Source organism: Cherax quadricarinatus, chromosome 2, assembly GCF_038502225.1.
Source record: "Cherax quadricarinatus isolate ZL_2023a chromosome 2, ASM3850222v1, whole genome shotgun sequence".
In the NCBI taxonomy this organism is placed as follows: Eukaryota; Metazoa; Arthropoda; class Malacostraca; order Decapoda; family Parastacidae; genus Cherax; species Cherax quadricarinatus.
This window is the reverse complement of record NC_091293.1, coordinates 77694400-77712516: the sequence shown is the minus strand read 5'-3', so window position 1 is coordinate 77712516 and position 18117 is coordinate 77694400. Positions and strand designations below refer to the sequence as shown.

General features: G+C 39.4%; 1 protein-coding gene across 4 annotated transcripts in view; it reads left to right on the top strand.

Annotated features, from left to right (window-relative positions):
• The window catches only part of LOC128684368 (kinesin-like protein KIF14), a 269582-nt gene that overhangs the window by 72721 nt on the left and 178744 nt on the right, over nt 1-18117 (top strand). For all 4 annotated transcript variants that reach the window (XM_070089073.1, XM_070089083.1, XM_070089065.1 and 1 more), the window contains 3 exons: nt 3986-4118; nt 8377-8568; nt 16903-17014. In XM_070089073.1, the coding sequence (XP_069945174.1) occupies nt 3986-4118; nt 8377-8568; nt 16903-17014 (437 nt within the window). The remainder of the gene's footprint in view (nt 1-3985; nt 4119-8376; nt 8569-16902; nt 17015-18117) is intronic.

Below are 18117 nucleotides of genomic sequence, written 5' to 3'. Positions count from 1 at the left end.
ACAAAACCTTTACCCCCTCCCTCCAACCTTTTTGAGGATGACCCTACCCCGCCTTCCTTCCCCTACAGATTTATATGCTCTCCATGTCATTCTACTTTGATCCATTCTCTCTAAATGATCAGACCACCTCAACAACCCCTCTTCAGCCCTCTGACCAATACTTATAGTAACTCCACTCCTTCTCCCGATTTCCACACTCCGAATTTTCTGTATAATATTCACACCACACATTGCCCTTAGACAGGACATCTCCACTGCCTCCAACTGCCTCCTCGCTGCAGCATTTACAACCCAAGCTTCACACCCATATAAATGTTGGTACCACTATACTTTCATGTGCACCACTCTCCTTTTTTCCTTCATCAATTCTGTGGTTAACCTCATCCTTCATAAACCCATTTGCTGACAAGTCAACTCCCAAATATCTGAAAACATTCACTTCTTCCATACTCCCTCTCTACAATGTGATATCCAATTTTTCTTTATCTAAATCGTTTAATACCCTCATTACCTTACTTTTATCGATGTTCACTTTCAACTTTCTACCTTTACACACCCTTACAAACTCATCCACTAACCTTTGCAACTTTTCTTTAGAATCTCCCATAAGCAGCGTATCATCAGCAAAAAGTAACCATGTCGACTCCCATTTTGTATTTGATTTCCCATGATTTAATCCCACCCATCTCCCCAACACCCTAGCATTTACTTCTTTTACAACCCCATATATAAATATATTAAACAACCATGGTGACATTACACTCTTAGTGATTTTAACATGTACCTGCATGCCAGCACACTTTGTAAGTTTATGTTCAGGTACACATAAGTGTAATTATCAGCATATATAAAAAATATGAAATAACTTTAAAGTGAAATTTTGGAAAGTTTCCAGACATTATGGAGAGTCATGCTCACAGAGAATGTAAACAAACTGGGTGGGGCGCTGTGACCGTATTAGAAAGTCAGGTGGGGGGAAGCCATTTAGAAAGTTTTGGCCGTAATTTGTAATGTTCATATTAGCGGAATGCCATAAGGCAAAATGCCGGAAAGTGGCGCGCTACTGTACTGGCTTGGGTGGCCTGTGGGTCGCGGAACAATGAGAACAGACAGGTCTTGGACTTGGCTGCTTTGGCCAGTACTGGATAAACTTTGGAGTTAGTGGACTTGGCTGATACTTCAGAAGACAACCGGACGCTGTTGCTGTGGACAAAATGCTGAGTTATGAACTTTTGTCCATTTTTCCCCACTAATCAGAGGGCTTGTCTGATCAGTTTTTTTTGTCCAGAATTTCAAAAATCCGTGAATGAGAGGTTTTACTGTTTTAATATTGTTCATTCTAATTAGACTTTAAAGTGCAATACAAGCAGACCATGTTAAATAGTTTACTATTTTGTTGGAAGTCTTCAAACTTAATTCAGCCGTTGTGTTAAGAGATTTAATGACATTCAGCATCAGTAATGAAAAGCAAAATGATTCTCTCTAGTTATAGTGGACAAACTGCAGACTGTGTCAGCTATATGTAAGGAAGAGTTGAGGAATTAAGCAACAAAGATATTGCTATAGTGATAAATTGGTAAATAAAAAAATTGCAAAAGATACATATTGTAATGGTATGCAAGACAAAACAAGAAGTTTCTGAAATCTTTTAGGCATAGGGGCTGTTAAGGTACCTCATTATATAAGCAGGCAACGTAGCTTAAATATAATTTTGAAGTTTCACAAATATTAGTGTGTTGAGAATAAGTTTTGAAACAGCATTGAATATTGTATTTAATGGTCATGCTTATAGGAGTAAAAAGTTTTTTTTGTCTTAGTGTTGTGACTTTTGAATAATTTTAAATTAATTTCTGGGCTGTAGGCAGTGAGGGATGTATACTTTAGTTAAAAAATGACTGAGTTAGTATGGAATGGTTTGAGTAACAACCACAAGCTTAACCTATGATGGTTCTTTCCACTGTACATTGATTATTGTTTAATGAGTATTTAAAATACATGTAGTATGTATTTTAAATATTCATCAACAGAATTACTAACCACACACAAAGATTTACCTAATTCATCCCTGAATGGTTTGTTAGAGGAGTTGGGTGAAGCATCAGCCACCCTAAACCAAACTTTGTGATTAGCTTAAGGAAATACTGAGACCCAGTATCAACTTTCCTAAACACTCCATCTCTTTCACAACCTAACTGATCAGGTAGTTGCAGGAGAGGGTCGTATATTAATAGTGTGTGATATATACATGCAGTGAAATGTATGGTAGAGTTGTTATGAAAGAATTAAGGGTAAGATGGAGAGCAGGATCACAGATGACCAAGGTGTTAGGAAAATAAGGGATGTGTAGACCAAGTGTTTGCATTGAAGCATATAAGTAAAGAATATTTAGATAAAGATAAGGAAGTTTGCATTGCTTTCATGGATTTAGAAAAGGCATATGGTAGGTCGTAGGTTACTGAATGCAGTTGACAGTTCTTATGAGGATAGTAAGGCTCAGGTTAGGGTATGTAGGAGAGAGAGTGGGAGATTTTCCAGTAAAAGTAGGCCATAGGCAGTGATGCATGATGTCATCATGGTTGTTTAACATACAGATGGGGTTGTAAAGAAGTGAATGCTAGTGTTGGGGAGAGGTGTGGGATTAAAATAATGCAGGATCTAATCCAAAATGGGAGTTGTCAGTTACTTTTTGCTGATGACACTGTTTTGGGAGATTCTGAAGAGAAGTTGCACTAGTTGGTGGGCAAATTTGGGAGATGTAAAGGTTAGCTGGACTTGAGTCCTGGAAATGGGAAGTACAGTGCCTGCACTTTAAAGGAAGGGTTTGGGATACTGGCAGTTTGGAGGGACACCTAAACTGTCATATCTGAGCGGCTCTGCAAAGACAGCGATTATGTATGACCGATGGTGAAAGTGTTGAATAATGAAGAAGTCTTTTCTTTCTTTTTGGGTCACCCTTCCTTGGTGGGAAATGGCTGATGCGTTAAAAAAAATATAAAGGAAGGGAATTAAAAGTGAACCTTGGAAAAAGTAAGGTGATGTGGGTAACAAATGAGTCGGGTAGAAAAAATTGGATATCAGATTATAAGGAGAATGTGAATGTGTATAGATATTTGGGAGTGGACTTGTCAGCAGATGGGTATATGAAAGACAATATGAACTATAGAATTGATGAAGGAAAAAAGATAAGTGGTGCATTGAGGCATCTATTGAGACAAAGAACATTATCCATGGAGGCAAAGAGGGGTGTGAAGCATGGGTTGTGAATGATTCAACAAGGAGGAGGCTGGAGGCAGTGGAGATGTATTTTAGGGCAGTGTTGTATAAATATTATGCAGAAAATTTGTAGGTCAGGGATAAGAAGGTGCAAAGTTGCTAAAAGTATTATCCAGAGGGCTGAGAAGGGGTTTTTGAGGTGGTTTGGACATTTAAGAACATGGAGCAAAATAGGATTACTTAGAGGGTGTATAAAATATGTAGTGGATGGGTCTTAGGGGCTGGCCAAAGAAAGGTTGAAGAGAGAGGGTCAAGGAGGTTTTGTTTAAGAAAGGAGTGAGTGCAGGCAAATGGTTTTTGGGACTTGACAAGCTGTTGAAGTGTGAGTAAGGTAAAATTTTGTGAAAGATTTAAGGGAAACTGGTTTGTCAGACTTGAGCTCTGAAGGTGGAAAGTACAGTGCCTGCACTCTTGTAGTTGGAGGGGCATCTGAACTGTGTTATTGGTATGTCTCTGGCAAGACAGTGATGGAGTAAATGATTTTGAAAGTTTTCTTTGTCGAGATGGCGAGTATGTTAAAAAAGAAATGAATACCTTAGTGTGTGTGAATGTGTGTACGTGCGCAAATGTTTGTTAGACTTTATTTTTATTCATGACCTTTTTTAAACAAAATAATTTTGAATAATTAATTTTAATGTGTTTATCCATAGTCTTTCAGTTTATTATGTAAAGTTTGGTGTATAATGTTTAAATAATGTGTGTTAATTTGCAGGATGTTGGGAGATGATTTATACAGTGAATCTGAATTAGAAGTTCCTTCAGCTGCTGGCATTATCCCTCGCTTCTGTCGGGACCTTCTGAACCGAGCTGATTATTTGCATTCTCTTAACCCACCAGAAGGCCAGGTAGGTCTCTGAATCTTCTGAGCTCTGCTGATTTGCACTCTCATCCCTCTGAGGGACAGGTTCCTGTCTCTCTATTAAAATTACATTCTAGGTAAACATAAGAACATAAGAAAGGAGGAACACTGCAGGAGGCCTGCTGGCCCATACTAGGCAGGTCCTTTACAATTCATCCCACTAACAAAACATTTGCCCAACCCAATTTTCAATGCCACCCAAGAAATAAGCTCTGATGTGAAAGTCCCACTCAAATCCAACCCCTCCCACTCATGTACTTATCCAACCTAGATTTGAAACTACCCAAAGTCCCAGCCTCAATAACCCAACTAGGTAGACTGTCCCACTCATCAACTACCCTATTTCCAAACCAATACTTTCCTATGTCCTTTCTAAATCTAAATTTATCTAATTTAAATCCATTACTGCGGGTTCTCTCTTGGAGAGAGATCCTCAAGACCTTATTAATATCCCCTTTATTAATACCTATCTTCCACTTATACACTTCGATCAGGTCTCCCCTCATTCTTCGTCTAACAAGTGAATGTAACTTAAGATTCTTCAGTCTTTCTTCATAAGGAAGATTTCTAATGCTATGTATTAATTTAGTCATCCTACGCTGAATGTTTTCTAACGAATTTATGTCCATTTTGTAATACGGAGACCAGAACTGAGCTGCATAATCTTGGTGAGGCCTTACTAATGATGTATAAAGCTGCAGTATGACCTCTGGACTTCTGTTGCTTACACTTCTTGATATAAATCCCAGTAATCTATTTGCCTTATTACGTACACTTAGGCATTGCTGTCTTGGTTTAAGGTTGCTGCTCACCATAACCCCCAAGTCCTTTTCGCAATCTGTATGGCTAAGTTCTACATCATTTAACTTATAAGTACTAGGGTTATGGGCACTCCCAAGCTTCAGAACCTTGCATTTATCTACATTGAACTGCATCTGCCACTTTTCTGACCAAGAATAGAGTTCGTTTAAATCCTCCTGAAGTTCCATAACATCTACGTTTGAATCAATTATCCTACCTATCTTTGTGTCATCGGCGAATTTGCTCATATCACTAGTAATTCCCTCATCAAGATCATTGATATATATTATAAACAACAACGGGCCCAAGACTGATCCCTGTGGAATGCCACTTGTTACAGATCCCCACTCGGATTTAACCCCATTTATGGACACACTCTGCTTCCTGTCAGTGAGCCATGACTCGATCCACGAGAGCACTTTTCCCCCAATGCCATGAGCTGCCACTTTCTTTAACAGTCTATGGTGCGGAACTCTATCAAAAGCTTTACTAAAATCTAAGTAAATAATATCAAATTCTTTATTGTGGTCAACAGCCTCAAAAGCTTTACTGAAGAAAGTCAATAAATTAGTTAGACAAGACCGGCCTCTTGTGAATCCATGCTGAGTATCATTAATCAAGCTATGCTTATCGAGATGGCTTCTTAAAATCTCAGCTATAATTGACTCTAGTAATTTGCCTACAATTGAGGTCAGGCTTATTGGGCGGTAATTTGACGGTAACGACTTGTCCCCTGTTTTAAAAATAGGAATTACATTAGCCATCTTCCACATATCAGACACTACACCTGTTTGAAGAGATAAATTAAAAATATTAGTTAATGGTTCACAGAGTTCCATTTTGCATTCCTTAAGAACCCTTGAAAAAACCTCATCAGGACCCGGCGACTTGTTTTGCTTCAGTCTGTCTATCTGCTTCACAACCATCTCACTAGTGACTGTGATGTTACATAATTTATCTTCTAGCCCACTGTAAAAATTAATTACTGGAATATTGTTAGTGTCTTCCTGTGTAAAAACAGAGAAAATAATTATTTAAAATCAAGCACATTTCATTCTCTTTGTCAGTAAGGTGCCCATAGTTATTTTTAAGGGGACCTATCTTATCTCTAACTTTTGTTCTATAGGCCTGGAAAAAACTTTTTGGGTTAGTTTTAGAATCCCTAGCAACTTTAATTTCATAGTCCCTTTTAGCTTTTCTTATCCCCTTTTTAATGTCCCTCTTAATGTCAATATACTGATTCATAAGATGACCCTCACCTCTTTTGATACGCCTATAAATTCCTTTCTTATGCCCTAGTAGATATTTGAGCCTATTATTCATCCATTTTGGGTCATTTCTATTTGATCTAATTTCTTTATATGGGATAAACACTCTTTGAGCAGCATGTATAGTGTTCAGAAAACTGTCATATTGATAGCTCTCTTCGTTACCCCAGTCAACAGATGATAAGTGTTCTCTAAGCCCATCGTAATCTGCTAAGCGAAAATCTGGGACTGTTACTGAGTTATCGCTACTTTCGTACTTCCATTCAATGCTAAATGTAATTGACTTGTGGTCGCTAGCACCCAGTTCCTCTGAAATTTCTAAATTATTAACAAGGGATTCATTGTTTGCCATAACTAAGTCAAGCAGGTTATTTCCCCTTGTAGGTTCTGTCACAAACTGCTTCAAAAAACAATCCTGAAATACTTCTAAGAAGTCGTATGATTCTAAATTCCCAGTCAAGAAATTCCAATCAACATGACTAAAGTTAGTCTCCTAGAATTACTACATTATCGTGCCTTGTGGCCTTAACAATTTCCTCCCATAGTAGTTTCCCTTGGTCCCTATCTAAGTACATATATACAAAGGCACATATGCACTTGTATGCTATGAGTGGAGTCTTCAGTCTGTCATGTTCTTGTGTGTCTTTTGCCTACACTTTGTTGGTATCACTGTGTCAGTTTCATTTGCAGCTCCGTTGTTTAATGATTTTTAATATAATGGCTCTCCCACCAAAGTAGGGTTTTCAGAAAAAAAAAAGTAGGCAGGGGACCTTTGCACCACCATTAATTCAATAGTTGTCTTGCCAGAAGTGTTAAGACATCTCACTTCCAATAACCTTCCATACTGCAATATTCCCTCCACCCCACCTCTTTTTTTTTATGAAATGTTTCCTCATTTGAAATGATTGAAACTCAAAAATGCATCTAGTCTGGTGGCTGAGTTATAAGGAATGAACTGTGAAGAGGCTGATGTCTTTTTTCTATTTATATTACATTTGACATTTATGCACTTGAGCAGTGTCTGTTAGTATGAGTTAAGTGCCTGTGCCACAAGATACTCTGTTCCTAAATTAGGGATGCATAAGCTGCAGGCTGCATTCACTTCTTAAGTACCAGTTACTGCCTTTCATATCTTTCTCCCCCCCCCAACAAGTTGGCCGTCTCCCACCGAGGCAGGGTGACCCAAAAAAGAAAATGCTTTCATCATCATTCAACACTTTCACCACACTCACACATAATCACTGTTTTTGCAGAGGTGCTCAGAATACAACAGTTTAGAAGCATATACGTATAAAGATACACAACATATCCCTCCAGACTGCCAATATCCCAAACCCCTCCTTTAAAGTGCAGGCATTGTACTTCCCATTTCCAGGACTGAAGTCCGACTATATGAAAATAACTGGTTTCCCTGAATCCCTTCACTAAATATTACCTTGCTCACACTCCAACAGATCGTCAGGTCCCAAGTACCATTCGTCTCCATTCACTCCTATCTAACATGCACGCGCATGCTTGCTGGAAGTCCAAGCCCCTTGCCCACAAAACCTTCTTTGCCCCCCTCTCTCCAACCCTTTCGAGGACAACCCCTACCTCGCCTTCCTTCCCCTATAGATTTATATGCTTTCCATGTCATTCTACTTTGATCCATTCTCTCTAAATGACCAAACCACCTCAACAACCCCTCTTCTGCCCTCTGACTAATACTTTTATTAACTCCACACCTTTTCCTAATTTCCACACTCCGAATTTTCTGCATAATTACACCACACATTGCCCTTAGACAGGACATCTCCACTGCCTCCAACTGTCTCCTCGCTGCTGCATTTACCACGCTTCACACCCATATAAGAGTGTTGGTACTACTATACTTTTATACATTCCCTTCTTTGCCTCCATAGATAATGTTTTTTGACTCCACATATACCTCAGTGCACCACTCACCTTTTTTCCCTCATCAGTTCTATGATTAACCTCGTCCTTCATAAATCCATCTTGTCTTATGTTAATAAAAAAAAATTGTTCCTGAATTCCTTCCATTGACTTTACTCACTATATATTCTACATGCATTTCTTATTTTCCACGTGTTAATATTTTGTATTATGGTACATCCCAGCAGCCTTAAATGTTTTAATGTGTTAAAAATTAGTTATTGATTGACACTCTTGTTGCAGCTACCACAGTCTCGCATTGAAGTGGAGCTCAGTTACATCGAGATATACAATGAGCGTATATATGATTTATTAGCAAGTGGAGGAGGTGGAACAGATTGCCGTGAGGCTCTAAGAGTTCGGGAACACCCTAAAGATGGTCCCTATGTGGAAGGGGTTGCTCGTCATTTGGTGTCATCTTACGACCATCTTCAGGTAAGCTAAATTTAAAATAGTTAATGGTTTATGATTCATGTTGCTGGTACATTTAGTTGTATTGGGTCATCAACAGAATGAACTACAGTGGAACCCTGAGTTTCGAATATAACGACTATCGAACGTTTCAAGTTTCGACCGCTTTTTTCGAACCAATTTTGTCCTGACTATCGAATGCGCCTTGTCTTTCGAACCGCTGAGTACCGGACCTGTCCGCTTGCCTGCTCTGTCTGCGTCCCTGCGCAGGCTTCATGAGCCAGCCTGGCTTTGTTGATGCTTGAGTGAACACTAACCTGCACGCTCATTCAAACATTTCACTATTAATTCATTGTGTTTGGTGCTTGTGCGACTGTGAAATAAGCTACCATGGGCCCAAAGGAACTTGCTATTGGTATCCCTGTGGTAAAGAAAGTGAGAAACACCATAGATGTGAAGAAGGAAATAATACAAAAATATGAGAGTGGTGTGCCACTTGTTGAGCTTGCCAGGATGTATGGGAAAAACAAGTCAACCATCGCTTCTATCCTGGCAAAGAAAGAAATCAAGGAAGTTGATGTTGCGAAAGGTGTTATGCTAACCAAAAATAGCCCACAGACAGTCGATTATGTTGAGAAGTTGTTGCTGGTGTGGATCAAAGATAAAGCTATGGCTGGTGGTGGTGTTTCTGAGACAATCATTTGTGAAAAGGCAAGGCAGTTGCATGCCAATTTTGTTAAGAAAACTCCTGGAACCAGTGCTGATAGTGAATTTAAGGTCAGATTTAAGAAGCATAGTGGCATACACAATGTTGTAAGGCATGGCGAGGCAGCCAGTTCAGACAAACAGGCTGCTGAAAAATTTGTGCACGAATTTCAGGGGTACGTAGACACTAAAAAATTGAAACCCCAACAAGTGTTCATTTGTGACGAAACAGGCCTGTTTTGGAAGAAAATGCCAAAGAGGACCTACATTATTCAGGAGGAAAAGGCTCTCCCAGGACACAGGCCTATGAAAGACAGGCTAACTCTTTTGTTCTGTGCTAATGCTAGTGGGGATTTTAAAGTGAAGCCTTTACTGGTGTATCACTCAGAAAATCCCAGTGTGTTTAAGAAAGTGTCATTAAGAACAAGGTGTGTGTCTTTTGGAAAAATAATAAGACATGGGTCATGAGGCAAATTTTCAAAGAGTGGGTCCATGAAGTGTTTGGCCCCAGCGTGAAAAAATACCTCCTAGAAAATAATTTGCCACTCCAGTGCCTCCTGTTACTGGACAGTGCTCCTGCACATCCTCCAAACTTTGTGGACCTACTGTCTAGGGACTACAGTTTCATCACAGTGAAGTTCTTGCTTCCAAACACCACTCCTCTCCTTCAGCCCCTGGACCAACAGGTCGTTTCTAGCTTCGAAGAGCTCTACACAAAAGCAGTGTTTGAAAAGTGCTTTGAAGTGACCTCAGACACTAAGTTGACCTTAAGAGTTCTGGAGGAATCACTTCAATATCTACACCTACATAAGCCTTATAGGTAAGGCTTGGGGAGGGAGTGACTTCCAGGACTTTGAACTCTGCTTGGAGACAATTGTGGCCACGATGTGTCGTCCAGAGGGATTTTGAAGGGTTTGAGGTTGACCCTGACCCTGCCAACCCTCTGCCTGTTGTGGAAGGTATTGTGGCATTGGGCAAGTCCATGGGGTTATTGGCGAGTGGCTAGGATGTGGAAGAGTTGGTGGAGGACCACAGGGAAGAGCTAACCACTGAAGAGCTGGAAGAGCTTCATCTGGAACAGTATCAGACCACAGCTCAGGAACTTGCTTCAGAGGAGGAGGAGGAGGAGGAGGAGGAGGAGGAAGAGGAAGAGGAGGAGGAAGAGGGAGTGGATGAGGTGCCTTCTTCAAAGATTAAAGAGATTTGTGCCAAGTGGAATGATGTGCAAACATTTGTGGAGAAGTGCCACCCTGAGCAAGCTGAAACAAGCCATCTTTGCAACAAGTTCAGTGACAGAACCATGTCCCATTTTAGGGAAACCTTAGAGGTGCCAGAAACAGAGGACTGTGGACAGTTATTTTATGAGACAGGGATCTAGTGACTCTCAAGCTGGTCCTAGTGGCATTAAAAGACAAAGAACAGAAGTAACCCCAGAAAAGGACTTGTTACATAGTCTTTATGGCAGGGGATTCCCCTTCCAAACAATAACCCCAACTCCCTATCTTCCAGATGCCATCACCAATATTCAATAAAGGTAAGTAAAAATGTTAATTTTATTTTTTTTTTATCACACTGACCGATTCCCACCAGGGCAGGGTGGCCCGAAAAAGAAACGTTCACCATCATTCACTCCATCACTGTCTTGCCAGAAGGGTGCTTTACACTACAGTTTTTAAACTGCAACATTAACACATTTTTATTAATGTATTACTAATTGTACTATGTATGTAGTGTGTATGTAAAACTATAATGTAATCTCTATACAGTGGACCCCCAGTATTCGATATTAATCCGTTCCTGAGAGCTCATCGAAAAGCGAATCAATTTTCCCCATAAATAATGAAAATCAAATTAGTCCGTGCAAGACACCCAAAAGTACAAAAAAAAAAAAATTTACCACATGAAATATTAAGTTTAATGCAATAGAATAATTACAATAACAACAATAACAATAGAATAATTAACACTTACCTTTAATGAAGATCTGGTGATGATTGATGGGATGGGAGGAGGGGAGAGTGTCGAAGTTGTTACTGTTTAGAAGGGGAATCCTCTTCCATTAGGACTTGAGGTAGCAAGTCCTTTTCCGGAGTTACTTCCCTTCTTTTAATGCCACTAGGACCAGCTTGAGAGTCACTGGACCTCTGTCGCACAACAAATCTGTCCATAGAGCTCTGTACCTCCCGTTCCTTTAAGATTTGTCTAAAATGGGCCACAACATTGTCATTGTAATAGTCACCAGCACGGCTTGCAATAGCTGTGTTAGGGTGATTTTCATCCATAAAGGTTTGCAGTTCAACGCACTTTGCACACATTTCCTTAATTTTTGAAGTAGGCACAATGGATTCCACAACTGGCATAGGCTTCTCAGGGTTAGCCCCAAACCCTTCAAAATCTTTCTTAATTTCCATGCTAATTCTCACCCTTTTTACCACAGGCTTCGCACTAGAAGCTTTCTTGGGGCCCATGGTGACTTATTTTGCAGAAAAAAGCACCTTTGATTGAACTTTGTATAGAAAGGGGTTTAGTTATAGGTAATACATACTTTAAGAAAAAGAGGATAAATAAGTATACAAGATATGATGTAGGGCGAAATGACAGTAGTTTGTTGGATTATGTATTGGTAGATAAAAGACTGTTGAGTAGACTTCAGGATGTACATGTTTATAGAGGGGCCACAGATACAGGAGGGCCCCGCTTTACGGCGTTCCGCTTTACGGCGTTCCGCTAATACGGACATTTCAAATTATGACCAAAACTCACTATACGGCTCCCCCCACCTGACTTTCTAATACGGTCACCGTGCCCCACCCTGTTTGTTTACATTCTCCATGAGCTCAGTAAGCACTAAGTCTCTCCATTTTGTCTGGAAACTCCAAAATTTCAAATGTTTTTAAAAGTTATTTCATATTTTATATATACTCTGATAATTATACTTATGTATACCTGTACCTAAATAAACTTACATACATCGAGTCATTTAAATGTCGTATATTACGTTAATATACACATTTTCATTAATCCATCCATGATATTTTTTTCAAAATTATATAATAAACACGATGCATAACATATAAATAAGATAAATACACCCCACAGTAGAATAAATAAACATAAATGTGAGATGTGAGCAGACGACTTCCACAAGTGACGCCATAATAACAATAGTCACGGAGTCTCATTAAATGTCGTATATTACGGTAATATACACATTTTCATTAATCCATCCATGATATTTTTTTCAAAATTATATAATAAACACGATGCATAACATATAAATAAGATAAATACACCCCACAGTAGAATAAATAAACATAAATGTGAGATGTGAGCAGACGACTTCCACAAGTGACGCCATAATAACAATAGTCACGGAGTCTCATTAAATGTCGTATATTACGGTAATATACACATTTTCATTAATCCATCCATGATATTTTTTTCAAAATTATATAATAAACACGATGCATAACATATAAATAAGATAAATACACCCCACAGTAGAATAAATAAACATAAATGTGAGCTGTGGTAGCAGACGACTTCCACAAGTGGTGATAATAACAATAGTCACGGAGTCTCATTAAATGTCGTATATTACGGTAATATACACATTTTCATTAATCCAGCCATGATATTTTTTTCAAAATTATATAATAAACACGATACATAACATAAAAAGATGATAAATACACCCCACAATAGAATAAATAAACATAAATATAAGATGTGGGAGCCTGGTTTGTTTACATAACTCTGCTTCTGTTACCTCTCATGTACTCATTCTTTCTCTCTCTCATTTATTCGTTTTATCTCATTTACTTACTCCTGACCCTACATTAAGACTACAAATATTTTAAGGTAAGTAATGAGTGAACTGTATATACATTTTATCACTCTGGGATGCTTAAATATCATAGAATAGTATGTGTGGGTGGGGTGGCCTGGTGAGGTAGCCTGGCTATTACAATAGATACCACACTTGATTTCTTACAATAAATACTACTTGTCTCACCCTAGATTAAGACTATAAATATTTTAAGGTAAGTAATGAGTGCACTATGTGTGTATTGTACCTTTTTATTGTTTTTTGATGCCTGGTTCTATTGCTAACTTAATATATGTTAGTGTAAACTTGTTATCTAGTGTTTGTATGCATTTATAAGTGGAAAAAAAGGGTGTTCCACTTTACGGCGATTTCTGCTTTACGGCGGTAGCCTGGAACCTAACCTGCCGTATAAGTGGGGCCCTCCTGTACATCAGATCACTTACTAGTTGTAGCTACACTGACAGTAAAAGGTAGATGGGATACAAGGAGAATAGAAGCATCAGGGAAGAGAGAGGTGAAGGTTTATAAACTAAAAGAGGAGGCAGTTAGGGTAAGATATAAACAGCTATTGGAGGATAGATGGGCTAATGAGAGCATAGGAAATGGGGTCGAAGAGGTATGGGATAGGTTTAAAAATGTAGTGTTAGTGTTCAGCAGAAGTTTGTGGTTACAGGAAAGTGGGTGCGGGAGGGAAGAGGAGCGATTGGTGGAATGATGATGTAAAGAGTAGTAAGGGAGAAAAAGTTAGCATATGAGAATTTTTTACAAAGTAGAAGTGATGCAAGGAGGGAAGAGTATATGGAGAAAAAGAGAGAGGTTAAGAGAGTGGTGAAGCAATGTAAAAAGAGTGGTTGAGATGTTATCAACAAATTTTGTTGAAAATAAGAAAGTTTTGGAGTGAGATTAACAAGTTAAGGAAGCCAAGAGAACAAATGGATTTGTCAGTTAAAAATAGGAGAGGAGAGTTATTAAATGGAGAGTTAGAGGTATTGGGAAGATGGAGGGAATATTTTGAGGAATTGTTAAATGTTGATGAAGATAGGGAAGCTGTGATTTCGTGTATAGGGCAAGGAGGAATAACATCTTGTAGCAGTGAGGAAGAGCCAGTTGTGAGTGTGGGGGAAGTTCGTGAGGCAGTAGGTAAAAGGAAAGAGGGTAAGGCAGCCGGGATTGATGGGATAAAGATAGAAATGTTAAAAGCAGGTGGGGATATAGTTTTGGAGTGGTTGGTGCAATTATTTAATAAATGTATGGAAGAGGGTAAGGTACCTAGGGATTGGCAGAAAGCATGCATAGTTCCTTTGTATAAAGGCAAAGGGGATAAAAGAGAGTGTAAAAATTATAGGGGGATAAGTCTGTTGAGTATACCTGGTAAAGTGTATGGTAGAGTTGTTATTGAAAGAATTAAGAGTAAGACAGAGAATAGGATAGCAGATGAACAAGGAGGCTTTTGGAAAGGTAGGGGGGGTGTGGACCAGGTGTTTACAGTGAAACATATAAGTGAACAGTATTTAGATAAGGCTAAAGAGGTCTTTGTGGCATTTATGGATTTGGAAAAGGGGTATGACAGGGTGGATAGGGGGGCAATGTGGCAGATGTTGCAGGTGTATGGTGTAGGAGGTAGGTTACTGAAAGCAGTGAAGAGTTTTTACGAGGATAGTGAGGCTCAAATTAGAGTATGTAGGAAAGAGGGAAATTTTTTCCCAGTAAAAGTAGGCCTTAGACAAGGATGTGTGATGTCACCGTGGTTGTTTAATATATTTATAGATGGGGTGGTAAGAGAAGTAAATGCAAGGGTCTTGGCAAGAGGTGTGGAGTTAAAAGATAAAGAATCACACATAAAGTGGGAGTTGTCACAGTTGCTCTTTGCTGATGACACTGTGCTCTTGGGAGATTCTGAAGAAAAGTTGCAGAGATTGGTGGATGAATTTGGTAGGGTGTGGAAAAGAAGAAAATTAAAAGTGAATACAGGAAAGAGTAAGGTTATGAGGATAACAAAAAGATTAGGTGATGAAAGATTGGATATCAGATTGGAGGGAGAGAGTATGGAGGAGGTGAATGTATTCAGATATTTGGGAGTGGATGTGTCAGCGGATGGGTCTATGAAAGATGAGGTGAATCATAGAATTGATGAGGGGAAAAGGGTGAGTGGTGCACTTAGGAGTCTGTGGAGACAAAGAACTTTGTCCTTGGAGGCAAAGAGGGGAATGTATGAGAGTATAGTTTTACCAACGCTCTTATATGGGTATGAAGCATGGGTGATGAATGTTGCAGCGAGGAGAAGGCTGGAGGCAGTGGAGATGTCATGTCTGAGGGCAATGTGTGGTGTGAATATAATGCAGAGAATTTGTAGTTTGGAAGTTAGGAGGAGGTATGAGATTACCAAAACTGTTGTCCAGAGGGATGAGGAAGGTTTGTTGAGGTGGTTCGGACATGTAGAGAGAATGGAGCGAAACAGAATGACTTCGAGTTTATCAGTCTGTAGTGGAAGGAAGGCGGGGTAGGGGTCGGCCTAGGAAAGGTTGGAGGGAGGGGGTAAAGGAGGTTTTGTGTGCGAGGGGCTTGGACTTCCAGCAGGCATGCGTGAGCGTGTTTGATAGGAGTGAATGGAGACAAATGGTTTTTAATACTTGACGTGCTGTTGGAGTGTGAGCAAAGTAACATTTATGAAGGGATTCAGGGAAACCGGCAGGCTGGACTTGAGTCCTGGAGATGGGAAGTACAGTGCCTGCAATCTGAAGGAGGGGTGTTAATGTTGCAGTTTAAACTGTAGTGTAAAGCACCCTTCTGGCAAGACAGTGATGGAGTGAATGATGGTGAAAGTTTTTCTTTTTCGGGCCACCCTGCCTTGGTGGGAATCGGCCAGTGTGATAATAAAAATAAAAATAAGCACCAAAAACTGATAATATGGAATGTACCGAATGTATCCTTAGATGCACGCACACTGCCTGGCTTGTAAACACTGGCACACACGGGGCAGTTCAGGCCACATGTGGACACGTCTCGTACGAATCGCATCGAATACTGGGTTTTCGATCGGATACCGAGGCGAAATTCTTGCGTTAAAATGCATCGAATACCGGATTTATCGGATTCCGATGCCATCGAATACTGGGGGTCCACTGTAAAATTATTTTTTTGTGAATACTTTTGGGTTTCTAATACAGATTAATTGTATTTTCATTATTTCTTATGGGAAATATTGCTTTGACTTTCAAACATTTCGACTTTAGAACTAACTCCTGGAACGGATTAAGTTCGAAACTCGAGGTTCCACTGTATATCTATTTAGAAGTCATGAGTGCTTCAGAGTTAGACATTCTCAAGAGTGATTTTAGGTCCATTAAAAAGGTTCTAAGTAATAAACTGTAGATTGCCTATTGTATTTTTTCCTCCTCTCAACAACCTGGTCATATCCTATTGAGGCAGGGTGGCCCAGGCAGGGTGGCCCAGGCAGGGTGGCCCAAAATGAAAAGCAAAAGTTTATCTTTTTAACTTTAGTAATGTATACAGGAGAAGGGGGTTACTAGCCCCTTGCTCCCTGTATTTTTTCTACCTTCTTTAAATTGAAATAGTCAATCAAGGAACAGGAGAGACTTGAGGCCATCGTAGGTGAGTAGTAAAACTCGGTGCACACTGGCCTTAGAGATTTAAGACTGGCCTACCATGGGTTCAAGACCCACCCATTCTATGATTTGTTAGCAATTGTGTTATGATTTTGTGAGTCATGAAATAGTTTCATAGCTCATTTAGTTTTGATGATCCTTCACAAATGGAAAAAATTGCAGATTCCCTACATATAACTTCTTTTAACCAACTGTCAGACATGGCTGTTGTTGGGAAATAAGGAGCGTTCCATTGCTGCAACTGGTGTCAATGAGAAATCATCTCGTTCTCATGCTGTCTTCACTATCAAACTAACCCACATACAGGTAGGTAGAATAGTTCTTTATAACTCGCAGTTACAAAATTTAGGAGACTACATGTACAAGTAATGTTAATCAATTTGCTTAAGCCTTTCAGTGTCCCACCTGTAGATCTACATCATTGATGCCAGGTTCCCTCATGTAGATCTGTGTGTTGAGCTCGGCTTCCTCAGATAAGCTGTGAGCAGTAAATTTTGACCTAGCTATGAGAGAATGGGTCTGTGTGGTGGGTGTACAGAGTATAAAAATAATCCTGTCTCGCATGGTGCATGATAGGAAAAACAAAACTCTTACTTCGTGTTTGGTTTAATAGCAGTTTTGATGTTTTCTAACAGCTTGAAATTGAGCTCAAAGTAGTAGAAATATTTGATTTTAGCTGATTTTCCTGAGGATGGGTAAAGCCTCCCTACAACCCCAATCTGTTTTATGGGTTTTTACTAGGTCTGATTCAGTTACTGGGATGATATAAACCATGATTAATCATTCCTAGTTATATTTTATTATCCAAGAAATAGGATAAATCTTAGATTTTTTATGTAATATTGAATTCAAAATGGAAGCCAAGTGCAATATAGCAGTGGCCTGTGGATATGATTAATGAGCAGAGGAAATGTTTTAGTTCCTGATGTGTACAATGTTTATTTTGGACTCTGTAGAGTAGAGAGAGAGTGAGATGGCGAGATAGATATACATGATAATATATACCAGGAAAGTACTTGAGGGCCATGTCCCAAATCTGCACACTGCCATAACATACTGGAGGGAGAGATATGGGAGGAAGTGCAAAATAAACCCAGTGAAAAGCAGGGTTGCAGTGGCCACATTAAAGGAACATTGTATCAACATCCGTGGCCGGAAGATATCAGGAACACTGCTAGGACAAGTGTAGAAGTCTTCAAGAGGAAACTGGACAAGTATCTTCACCAGGTGCTAGATCAACCAGGCTGTGATGGATATGTGAGGCAGAAGGCTACCACCAACAACAGCCTGGTTGAACAGACAAACACCAGACAATCCTGGCTCATGACTGGGTTCCAGGAGTAGAAGAACTCTCAGAACTCATCAAAGGTAAATGTATATCTTTTTAAATTAAATTTTTTTAATTTTGTATAA